The sequence below is a fragment of the Haliotis rufescens genome, unplaced genomic scaffold, assembly GCF_023055435.1.
Source record: "Haliotis rufescens isolate VD_foot unplaced genomic scaffold, xgHalRufe1.0.p SCAF_18, whole genome shotgun sequence".
NCBI classification, from domain to species: domain Eukaryota; kingdom Metazoa; phylum Mollusca; class Gastropoda; order Lepetellida; family Haliotidae; genus Haliotis; species Haliotis rufescens.
The window spans coordinates 22,749,590-22,762,836 of NW_025963868.1; the positions used below are offsets into that span (position 1 = coordinate 22,749,590).

Here is a 13,247-nt window from a genome sequence, read left to right on the forward strand (position 1 = left end):
ACTAAATGTATCTGAATGGTGCGTATAATATGCACGATATTTATTTAGCGCGTAGTTTCGTGGTTAGAACAAGGAGGAAATGTATTTTGATCACGTATAAGGAAAACAATTTTGCAATGGGTAATATATTATTAGGTGGAAGTAAAATTGTTGGAAAACACGACAAAGACTTCTGCTGAATTCCAAACGACGCGCCTCAGATTTCATTTAGTTTGTACTGAAATATTATTACTCTGGCCATATATTCAACGGCACATTATCTTCTTGTAATTGGGGTATTTATGCAGCATCAAGTTTTTCGTCTATTAATATTTTCTTGAACAAAAGATGGTGAATATCAAATTTGTTAACAACAGCCAGATAGCTAGCGACATGATTGCCATGACCAGGATTGCGTTCCCCGCATCGCAAAGTCGTTACGCGCACGAGAGACGGCCACCCGCTTTGCGATATTCTGAATCGTGGAAAACGTTAAGTTACGTTACGTCTGCGACTGATTATTCAGCAATTGTACATATGATTTTACGCGGGGTTCTTAACTGTGCCCTCAGCCCCACCATTTTAAATCGATATATGATCGATATCTATCCTTAGTTCCAGAGAAGAAGTCGTTCAAGCAATCTAGCCAAATTACCCCTATTTGGCCACGCCCCTCAGCCCACTAGGGGTCAGCCCCACCATTTGTACAATTTTGAACCTTCACCCTCGGAGAATGCTTCCAACCAAATATGATCGATATCTTTCCTTAATTCCGTACTGACGACGGACGCCACGGCCCCGGACCAGGTGAGCTAATAATTGAACACTAAGCGAATTGAAGGCATGGCTCTCTTTGGTGAGTCTATTATAGCTTAAGAATTTTTCATGTCACAGTGAGGACCGAGTTCTTTGTTTTGACTCAGGTGACAATAGTGAATGTCTTCAGTCTCCAAGATAGTGCTGTTTGAAATCTGAGCTCTGATATGTTATACCCCTGGGACTTAACTGTTGCTTCTCTGCCTTGCACCTGCGCAGATCGATGCTCATGATATCAATCACTGGATTGTCTGGTCCAGATTTGATTTTTTAAAGACCACCGTCATATAGCTGAAATATTGCTGAGTGCGCGGCGTTAAACAACAAACAAATATCACACTCAGAAGCCATAGGCATTCACTTTGGAATGGAATATGGCATATAATAAATGGATATATACTATTATTATATGTCCCACTTAAATTGTCATCTACAATTTTGATGAGTCACTGATTCAAACCACCGAAAGTTTGTGACCCAAGGAATCAGAAAGTAGGTCACTTGTGTCAATTCACAATGTGCTTGCCTATAGGACGCAGTATTTTGCATCCCTTAAAACCCTGGGTACACTCTGGACATATTAAGCTGATCTGAAAAAACAACACAGAAAGAGGTTTTCCTGTAAATGGTTTATATACAATGTAGATTAAGACACAATGACAGAGCAATTGACAGATCTATGTACATTTCTATATTTTGTGCACGCTCCATGGACAACAAACTCTTCTATTCAAAAAGATCAAACACATCCTTACCTTTTATCATATCAGCAAAATACATCTAACAGTCATTTAACCAAAGTAGACTCATTTCAGAGATGCCATCACTAGTTTGGCACAACTTGTAAATTCCTAATAAAATGTCATTAGCATTAGCAATTTTACCCAACTATTAGTAGTAAATAGTAATCCAGCTCACCATTGGCTACGGGGAAATCTCATTAAAAATAACAACAATTTGTGATTGGTGCCAACCTTCTTTCAAGAGATGCTGGCCTTTCCTTGCTTTGAAGAATGTGTCACTAATTTTGACAGGAAGCATGTTTGCCAAATGTTTGAACAATGATAAAAAGTAAGGATTTATTATATTTAAATTTTATTACTTTTTTTGTAATTTTTGTAATTTTTCAAACAATCATAGTGGCTTCATTTGTGGTCAACTTTCTTTCCGATTCGGCTGACGGGTCAGCATATCTGACATCTCTTCATTAAAATTATACAACAGTTTTCAAGTTCAATCTACAACTTTCTCCTTACCATAACTGTCAGTGATACAAAAACTGCAAATACCTTAAGAACATCTTTCACCTTGCACACAGCTTAACTCCCTTGCAAAGGGAGATAACTCCATGGCATTAGTCCAGAAAACAAAATCATGGCCACCTGTCTATGTCATCATTGGCAATGTTTTAATGAAGAAAAGGAAGTTGGTAGAACAGTCACCTGTTTTCAGTTATTCAATCCCAGTGGTTACAGAGAAATACTGTGAGAACCAACTGGTTTTTTCCACTTATTTGACAAATATTTATGGCTATAGTGAAACCCTTGATGGAGATGTGCTGACAGGAAAGAATCCAAATGAATCAAATTAGGGGTTGAAACTCTAGTAATGAGGTCATATAAAAGAGGTTTATGTTACTATGTTCGGACTTACAAGGTATGTGGCCAATGTTCAAATCCACAACATCTCTATTCCTCCAATACAAGAGACCCTTGGCCCTGTTCCACAGAGTGAGTGAGTATGGTTTGACGCTGCTTTTAGCAATATTCCAGCAATATCACAGCGGGGGACACCAGAAATAGGCTTCACACATTGTAGCCATATGGGGAATCGAACCCGGGTATTCAGCATGACGAGCAGATGCATTAACCACCAGGCTATCCCATCGTCCCTCCACAGAGCATTCCCAGTGTTGCGATGATCATAACTCTGACAAATAAACAGCGAAAGAGTTTGGATGAAAAGTATTTAAGCGACATCACAGGCTGTAAGTTTGATGAAGGAGAAAAACCACTTCGATGAAAACCAAGAGCATTGGTAGGGTGCTGACAAACCAAGAAACATAATTGATCCCTCGATCATAGATTTCTGGCAGGTCTTGGTACACAACACTGTACAGCGAATCATGCAGTGTCTTAGACAACTGGGCCGACCTATGACCAACTTTAACACTGACAGTCCCATTGAAGATCGCTCTATTCAACTAGCTCCTGGATTACTGTCAATCTGGAAAGTTTTGCACCACTAAATTATTGTGAGTTGGTAACAATATCCTCAACAGGGTGTGGAAAGTTTTTCAACACCATGGCGATGAGATACCAAAGATGAAAGTTGCTTTTGCACGTGTTATTACTTTTGAGTAGGATTGAGTGAGTGAGTGAGTTTGGTTTAGTATTCCAGTTATAGCGTGACGTGTCAGCTTAATGTGGGAGGAAAGCCCAAAGTGATGCAGGTCTCAGACACCTACCATTTCGGTGAAACCAACGAGCACGGGTATGGTGCTGACAAACCTAGAAACATAATCGGGGCGAACTGGGATTCGAACCCACAATCATAGGTTCCTGGCGTGCCCAAGGGACTCAACTCTGGTCAGCGAATCGCTGCACCTTAGACGACTGGGCCACCCGTGACCCCCAATGGGTCATGAGGAAACAGGATGTGAGGATTATTTACTTAATCATTTCTGGCTGATTTGACCCTGTGTGGAAGTGAATAAACGAAAGATGCCTCCTTACGTCTTTAGTTCCTTGTTGGTCTGCAAAAATAACTGTGTCATGAATCTATTGCGAGTGTGCTGTTCGCAGTCTGAAGAACTTTTCTGCTCGCAAAACTTGCCAGGCTTACAGTAGTCTATAAGGAACCAACATGACAACGTCAACTGACTGGGGATGGAACATGGAACGACTCATGTCAATGGAAAGCTTCAATTTCAGTTCTGTCTCAAACACAATGAAAGAACCTGTATTGTTCTGATTCCAGGAGAAAGTCCCACATTCTTGAAAACTTTGTACCAGAGGACAACATTACCAACAGGTTTGTTCTGTTGAAGAACTAGTAAGTTTAAAGCACTTCAAATCTAAATTCTTGCATTCAAAAAAATGTCTTTGTAACATCAGGAAATCAATCGAGTCATCTGTCGTGAATATATTCAGGATTCGATTATCTCTGTGTTGTCGGACGTCGTCTCTTCGCTAGCTGGTTGGTTGTTGTTTGTCAAGCGGAAGGACTTCTGTAACACATAGGCGTCCGCTGGCTCTATTCGCTTGTAATAGTTCTGTTTTTCTTCCACAATTTCGAACCCAAACTTTTCATAGAACCTAATTGCACCATCGTTGTTTATTTGTACATGGCTGAAAACACAAGAGGGAGTGAGTGAGTTGGGATTAACACCACATTGAACAGTATTCCAGTTGTATCACAGCATGTCAGCTTAATGTGCCAGGAAAGCCTGAAGTGATGCAGGTCTCAGAAGTTTAACCACTTCGGTGAAACCCACAAGCACGCGTATGGTAGAACCGTAGAAACATAATGATGGCAAACTGGGATTCGAACCCACGATCATAGGTGTCTGGCATGCTTGAGGGACACAACTCTGCACAGCGAATTGAGAGAGTGATTTAGTGTGTGAGTTATACACCCCTTTTAACAATATTCCAGCAATATCACGGCTGGGGACACCAGAAATGGGCTTCACACATTGTACCCATGTGGAAATCAACCCTGGGTCTTCGGAGTGACAAACAAACACTTTAACCACAAGGCTACCCCACCGCCCAACAACGTGATGATTAAATAGAATGGTGAAAAAAACAACTCTCCTCAGAGCGCAGTACTTACAGAAATACATTATCAAAGTTTCCGTCCTTGTCACATATCCTGAGGACATGTTGTAGCATCACTGTTCCTGGAACATATTCAGACAATGTCAGCCCCTGTATACACACATACTGAAGGAAACAAATAATGGAGGTGACAATTTGTCAACGCTAACTACAACCAGGGTTAGAAGTAAGGTCCTTGATTTTGTTTATTTGTTATTTAATGCCGCACTCAGCAATATTCCAGCTATATGACAGCGGTCGAGACTGTAAATAATCGAGTCTGGATCAGACAATCCAGTGATTGATATCATGAGCATCGACCCACGCATTTGGGATCGGTGACATGTATCAACCAAGTCAGCGAGTCTGACCACCCGATCCCGTTAGTCGCCTCTTACGACAAGCACAGTCGCCTTTTACGGCAAGCATGGGTTGCTGAAGACCTATTCTAACCCGGACGTAAGGTCCTTGACGTATCATAGCATATGGACGTCCCTAATTTCAAACCCTGTTTAGAATCCAATTATTGTTTGTTTGTTGTTGAACTCCACACACAGCAATATTCCAGCTGTGTAATGGTGGCCTGTAAATATTCAAGACTGGACGAGATAATAGTGATTCATATCTTGTTCATTGTTTAACGCCGCACTCAGCAATATTCCAGGAATATGACGGCAGTCTATTCATAATCAAGTCTGGACCAGAAAATCCAGTGATTGACATCATGAGCATCTATCTGGTTGTACTAGGCTGGACTAATGCTGATCATAAAGTGCCAGCATACTGAGATACCATGCCACGGTTCAACATGCATACCCCATTCAGACAGTGCACAGACTCCAAGCCGACCAGGCTTTGTTTTAGCCCCTTAATGCTGAACTAGAAAGGGTAACAACACGGCCTGCTCTCTGCACAGGTGCCCTATCCCCTAGACCACGTAGGCGGTGTGCCCCCGAGGGGGAGACTTACCTATGCCCAGTCTCCTGTACGGCGCCAGACAGCCCAGAGTCATAATGTAAAGTCTTCTCTGGTTCTCGGACGTGTCGATCCTACAGCATACTGCTCCTATAACTATGTCATTGTAGTAGGCTGAAACACAGAGTGAGTGAGTGAGTTGTTATTAACAGTATTATGGAACTACAGCACACTGCTCCTATAACTATGTCATTGTAGTAGGCTGAAACACAGAGTGAGTGAGTGAGTTGTTATTAACAGTATTATGGAACTACAGCACACTGCTCCTATAACTATGTCATTGTAGTAGGCTGAAACACAGAGTGAGTGAGTGAGTTGTTATTAACAGTATTATGGAACTACAGCACACTGCTCCTATAACTATGTCATTGTAGTAGGCTGAAACACAGAGTGAGTGAGTGAGTTGTTATTAACAGTATTATGGAACTACAGCACACTGCTCCTATAACTATGTCATTGTAGTAGGCTGAAACACAGAGTGAGTGAGTGAGTTGTTATTAACAGTATTATGGAACTACAGCACACTGCTCCTATAACTATGTCATTGTAGTAGGCTGAAACACAGAGTGAGTGAGTGAGTTGTTATTAACAGTATTATGGAACTACAGCACACTGCTCCTATAACTATGTCATTGTAGTAGGCTGAAACACAGAGTGAGTGAGTGAGTTGTTATTAACAGTATTATGGAACTACAGCACACTGCTCCTATAACTATGTCATTGTAGTAGGCTGAAACACAGAGTGAGTGAGTGAGTTGTTATTAACAGTATTATGGAACTACAGCACACTGCTCCTATAACTATGTCATTGTAGTAGGCTGGAACACAGAGTGAGTGAGTGAGTTGTTATTAACAGTATTATGGAACTACAGCACACTGCTCCTATAACTATGTCATTGTAGTAGGCTGAAACACAGAGTGAGTGAGTGAGTTGTTATTAACAGTATTATGGAACTACAGCACACTGCTCCTATAACTATGTCATTGTAGTAGGCTGGAACACAGAGTGAGTGAGTGAGTTGTTATTAACAGTATTATGGAACTACAGCACACTGCTCCTATAACTATGTCATTGTAGTAGGCTGGAACACAGAGTGAGTGAGTGAGTTGTTATTAACAGTATTTTGGAACAGTTTTCAATTATATCACGGTGTGTCAGCTTAATGTGGGAGGAAAGCCATGAGCACAAATCTGTACTGAAATACTCAAATTCATCATGTAATTACACTGTCTGGTTGTAGAACGAGTTCATAATATATCTGCACTTATGTTGGTAATCTATATTATTAATTGTATTCAACAATTCATTCAATATTGTCACCGTTATTTACAGCAACCACGCTCATATTATCGCTTTTGATGCTAGAGAATGGATATATATATCATAAATGCCATACATTTAATCGCTGAAAGTCATACTTGTTGTAGTTTGACAATTATATGTCAACATTAAGTTTTCGCAATCGTTGGCGCATGGACGGTGATTGGTCTAATTCTTCCATTCGAAAACATTTCAGCTGAACCAAAGTGCTACGCTTATGGTTATTAATTTATTTCACATGTATAAAGTAAATATGCAACTACACATGATATTGGAATAAATTATTCCTGATAAAATAATAGTTTCAGATGCAATTCTTCCGCTCATTGTATTAAAATTCTTTAAAGTTATATTATTGGCCGAATCACTGATAGATTCCGAGAAACGTTTGTACAGCTGAATGCTACTTCCGGCTTAGTTTACGAGACAAGACACACGGTAATGTTAATCTCTGCATATAAAACAATGCCAATCAGAACAGGAAACAATTTAGTCGGCTAATCATTATGTTTAGTGATGTTTTATCTCAAATTTCAAATTTGTATTGACCAAGTTTATTTGATATAATCTGTTCAGTTTCCCTGAATTCGCTGAAGGGCTACGATGTAACTTTGCGGAAGACACACACATTTTTATTGCAAATGTAGAGATTTTGTATGCACTAGTGATGTGCTTTATTCTGATTCGCCAGAGTATATAAATTAGTATTGATTTCCCGCTTATTTTACGAGACAAATAACCTCTGCGTATGAAACATTGTCCCTCATACAGTACACAAATAACATTGACTTTGTATTTGAATACCATCATCATGTCTAGTGATGTTGTATCGCAAACTGAATGTTTTTATTGACCAAATTTGCAAACAGCAAAGCAAGCACACAAACTCCCATTGCCGCCATGACTATAACACACGAGATGCGCAGTAAAGCAGTGCGCATGAGAAGGGAAGTAACTGCATGTTATATTGGATCGCATTGTTTTTAAGTATTGCAGCATTTCACAGTTTAGGTCGTGTGGTCGCGACGCGAAACATTTAAGGATATTATTTTTTGGAAAATGGAAATAAAAACGAAACGTGCGGCGGACTTTACGATGATGTGGTGGTGCCTGACAACCAAGAATTCTTTTTTAGCCTTATAAATCTGTTTTTGAACAAATCAATGGCTATATTCACATAAGCATGATAAGTATATGCTTTGAATGAATTCAGCCTGTCTGTTACCATCACGGTTTCCCCTTGTCTATCTTTAGTGCAAGCAAATCACATTTCGCTTTGCTTCGAGGTTAACTATCTATTTGTAGCAAACAACGAAAAAAGAGAAAAATGTGACTGAATTTTATGTAAATGACATGCAAATTTAACAAAGTTACCTGAGAGATGACGTCATTGTATGGAACATAATGTAAAAAGAATTAAAACCAGGTAATTTTCATACTTTTTTTTATTTGCTAAAAGTTGAGACAGACAAAATTTAGGGGTGAACTGGTAGTTTCAAAAGTCAACGGAAACACTGGCAACTCTGCACAGTGAATTGCAATGCCTTAGACGACTGGGCGACCCGAACAGTGAGTGACGACACACTTACTGACCTATACACCTGCAGACTTTTGGTATATCTAAACAAGTATTTATCTAGGATATAACAAACTTAAATGAAGTAACAAATGATCAACAAAAAATGAATTAATTATTTTACCATGAATCATGATGAATTCAGAATATACCAGATTCTGATTGGTCTAGCAGAGGTTTCAAATCACAATAACCAGCAGTGTTTAAAACAACTGATTTGATGACTGTATTGCTGTGGGAGAATATGTTTCAAGAAAGGTACTCTTCCAATCACTGTTGGTTTGCATTTTGAAATATCATGTTATTTTCAACGTACAAAATGAAGGTCCTCCAATATTCAAAGTATGTTTGGCTATACATCTTGAGCAGAAAACAAAACACAAATTGACCTAGAGTATATTTCAAGTTTTAGGGAGATCTTGAATTTTTTTCAAGCCTACTAAGACGTGTTCCAATCAGCTGAGTGAGTCACATCACAGGTGAGCAGCTTAGAACTAAACACTGCCAGGATTGATTAACCATGTACTTCAAAACAAATCCAACTCTTGAAAAACTTATATTTCTCCATTTGCTTCTACTTCTACCATGTTCTACAATTTGTTCAAAATATGAGATGAGTCGAGACTGAACACTAATATTCATCAGTCCTTGGTATCGAAAGAAACAAAAGACTGGACTATGCGAAGACTGTTTCTGAAGGAGTGATCAAATGAGTGAGTATGGTTTTACGCTGCTTTGAGCAATATTCCAGCAATATCACAGCAGGGGGACACCAGAAGTGGGCTTCACACATTGTACCCATGTGGGCATTCTACGTGGCATTACTACCCACTTGAAGCCTTCTATAACTGGACATATCATTTTGGACCATTTTTGGCCACCAACTGTTGGGTTAGGCTTGCTGCATAACCAACATAGACAAGCCATGACCAAATCTGACCATGCAAGAAAACAAAGGCTTTTACCAAGTTTTGCAAGTTCTCCCACTTCTAGGACGTCCTTGTAGAACTTGTCATTGTAGGTGACTGGGAACACCACCTGGTTCAATCGCTTGAGCTGCTTGATGTTGTGCGGGGTTATGTCCCCTAGTTCTATGCGACCTCTGCAACAAATACATGCATGGGTTAATATCGTTTTTATAATTTATAAGCCCCCTAAAAATTTAAAGTTGGCGGGTTAGTGTTTGTCAACGCCTAGATTACAATATTAATGTCTCGGTTGTATAAAGCCAATCGCTCTCCTTCCAAGATTCATCGTCCCGAGGCAAGAGAGTTAACTGACTTTAAAAGTCCAGTTTCCACCCTTGCCGAACTAGGCTGGAATTACCGGGTTGATCGTAGCGCCACCAGTGGCTATTACCAGTTATGTCCTGTCTAAGCATCGCCTATGGACCAATCAGATTCCACCTCTCGTATCACTTGCGTTTGCTTCACACAAAATTTATAAGCCCCCTAAAAATTTAAAGTTGGCGGGTTAGTGTTTGTCAACGCCTAGATTACAATATTAATGTCTCGGTTGTATAAAGCCAATCGCTCTCCTTCCAAGATTCATCGTCCCGAGGCAAGAGAGTTAACTGACTTTAAAAGTCCAGTTTCCACCCTTGCCGAACTAGGCTGGAATTACCGGGTTGATCGTAGCGCCACCAGTGGCTATTACCAGTTATGTCCTGTCTAAGCATCGCCTATGGACCAATCAGATTCCACCTCTCGTATCACTTGCGTTTGCTTCACACAAAATGGTGGCGCCCGGTCAGGACGATCTGATAGATAATCAAGATACATATTGTGATAAAACGTGTCTTACATCGCGAAATGCATTAAATCACGTGAGCATCTTGATTAAAAACATGAAAAGATTTGGAAAATATCTGCTGACAACGAGTTGACGGTGCACATGCTTTGCAAATCCTACAATTGACCGAAATCTGCACGACAGTTAACAAACCGGATTTCTATTTCGGTGCGCATTTTTGATTGGACTATGCATAGACTCGTTAGTCCAGCCAAAATATAACTCCATAACACCAGCCTAGTTCGGCAAGGGTGGAAATTGGACTTTTATTGTCAGTTAACTCTATTGCCCCGGGAAGATGTCCCAGAGTATGCCGAGCCTAATATTGTTTGCTTAACGCTGCACTCAGCAATATTCCAGCTATATGCATGATATGATGGCGGACTGTAAATAATGGAGTCTGGACCAGACAATCCAGCGTTTGCCTTGAGCAACAATCTACGCAATTGAGATACAATGACATTCTTCAACTACCGGTAAGTCGGTTGGTTTGTTGTTAAGCGCTGCACTCAGCAATATTCCAGCTATATGACAGCGGTCTGTAAATAATCAAGTTTGGACCAAACAATCCAGTGATTGTTATCATGAGCATCGACCAACACAATAAGGAAACGATGACATGCATCAACCAAGTCAGCGAGCCTGACCACCCGATCCCGTTAGTCGCCTTTTACGACAAGCATAGTCACCTTTGACAGCAAGCATTGGTTGCTGAAGACCTATTCTAACCCGGATCTTCACGGGTCTCAACCAAGTCAGCAAGCCTGACCATCCGATGCCGTTAGTTGCATCTGACGGCAAGCAAAGGTTGCTGAAGACCTATTTTCTACACGGATCGCCACAGATCCAGCCAAGTACCGACCCAGAGGGAGGAGGAGTTTTGGGGATCTCATTTTGATATGTGCCCCTGTTGATGTCGATCATCATCTCATAAGGAGGATAACATGGGCAATACTAGTTCTTGATCTGACCCAAATGTAAAACGTTAAAGATTTAAGGGATACACAGATCTTGGAAGCAGAGGTCCACACATGCCTGTACATAGCCATGATAGCTGGGCATGTGTGGATATATTGAAACGTTTTCTGTTTGTTTGTTGTTGAATGCTGCACTCAGCAATATTCCAGCTTTATGAGGGCAATTTGTAAATAATCTGGACCAGACATTCCAGTGATTGATGTCATGAGCATCGACGACATACATTAACTAAGTCAGCAAGCCTCACCACCCGATCCCAGTGAGTGAGTATTGTTTTACGCCGCTTTTAGCAATATTCCAGCAATATCACGGCGGGGGACACCAGAAATGGGCTTCACACATTGTACCCATGTCGGGAATCGAACCCGGGTCTTCGGCGTGACGAGCGAACGCTTTACCCACTAGGCTACCCGACCGCCCCCCCGATCCCAGTAGTCGCCTCTTATGACAAGCATGGGTTGCTGAAGAACCAATTCTAACCCAGATCTTCATGGGGTATATCAAAATGAAGCATGGGTACCCAGGCCTAGAACAACTTCCCACCCACCCACATTATCAGTCAACGTGATTATTGTACATATTATTCTTTCTGATTCTGTCCTTCAGCACACAGTTATGTCCTCTTCTAATGTTCGTGTATAACATCAGGGTCAGAACACTGACATACTCCATCAGGTGAGCATGTAAAGTCTCATCTTAATACAATGAAGTTCGCACCTAATGGGACTGTGTCCAACTATAACATCACCTAAGGAGAGTGAAATAAAATTTTATTTAGATTTATTTATCGCATAGATCTATGCAAGGTTTGTGCATGAAGTTGTATGTATAAGCCTCCCAAACAAATGTCCCCCCACGTTAAATTATGCGGTGATTTTGTTAAATGTTGGTAATTCAAGGATGGCAATATACTCTTGCAACCAAACAATCACACGCTGATAGTCGTCACTCATCTCAAGTAGATTGTTTACTGTGTTCGTGTTGAATCACGGTGTAAATCCGTAATGTAAGTCCCCACGGTCCCCAGTAATGTGCCCTAAGTTTGGTTTCTGGTGATCTATAGCACATTTTTATAATGTATTGTTGATTGAAAATGTATTCTTTTAACTGTTCTCAACTAGTTTTAAATTCGAAACTGTGATAGTTATCTAACTGTCCATCGTTGACAGATTCTTATTAAATGAAATTATAATTAATATGACTGTTTCGTCGCTGAAATATTGCCGATGTGACGTTAAATTTCACTCGCTCTCCTGCTTCTGAGATGTTTTCCTGGTTTGGCCAGTCAATGTATGGAGGAACCGTGTGAGCTGAACTGCCTTATTTCGCAGCCGTGGTAATACCACTATCGCCCTACTACCCCATTGACTTTAATATAATCATCATTTTTACGAGATCAGGCTCGATATCAACAGAGGCGCACATATCAAAATGAAATCCTCAACACGACTCTTCACCCAAACATGACTGATCAAGTCTAGATTTTCCGACATCACGTCATTCATTATTGAGGAACGATGCTATTTGCTGAATGAAGGGTTAGAAAAACTGCCTTTCTTAACACATTTTAAGTTTTACTGTATCAATCTCCAGATTTTAAATTACAACCTCGTCATGCTTGGACAGGAGGCCAGATTTCTTTGAAGTGATCGCCAATACTCGTGCTCCTTCCCGCCGCACTACCGGAAGTTCAGATGTAGACTATCCGCATGCGCTTCCGGAAATACTATTTGTACGACAACCAGATATTTATACAAATCGCTAACGAACCTCACGTGAACACTTACTATTTCACTAAGTGCCTCGCTGTGTTTTTGCATATTTTACCCACGTTGAAACTAATTATCAATTGCTAGGCTGTATTAGGTGCATTATGAAAAATCTGATTTTTTCTAGATTAATTTATTACAGATAACGCTTTCACTTCAGTGAAAATGCTGATCAATGAATCTGTCTTGCATCCTTACATTTCATTGTCGAGTGCAACCAA

At 40.4% G+C, this 13,247-nt stretch overlaps 1 protein-coding gene across 1 annotated transcript; it reads right to left on the reverse strand.

The window, feature by feature from the left end:
- Positions 1–3,303: 3,303 nt before the first annotated feature.
- LOC124132895 (N-alpha-acetyltransferase 50-like) lies at positions 3,304–12,967 on the reverse strand. Its single transcript, XM_046497050.2, has 5 exons — positions 12,866–12,967; positions 9,454–9,590; positions 5,586–5,705; positions 4,633–4,699; positions 3,304–4,145 (listed from the first exon to the last, which is right to left on the reverse strand). The coding sequence occupies exons 1-5, from the start codon at positions 12,871–12,873 to the stop codon at positions 3,944–3,946; spliced, it is 534 nt and encodes a 177-aa protein (XP_046353006.2). The 5' UTR covers positions 12,874–12,967; the 3' UTR covers positions 3,304–3,943.
- Positions 12,968–13,247: the final 280 nt, after the last annotated feature.

Coding starts and splice junctions, on each gene's coding strand:
- LOC124132895 (XM_046497050.2), bottom strand. Junction 5,706..9,453: donor GGGAGAACTTGCAAAACTTG/GTAAAAGCCTTT, acceptor TCTGTGTTTCAG/CCTACTACAATGACATAGTT. Junction 4,146..4,632: donor AACTTTGATAATGTATTTCT/GTAAGTACTGCG, acceptor TTGTGTTTTCAG/CCATGTACAAATAAACAACG.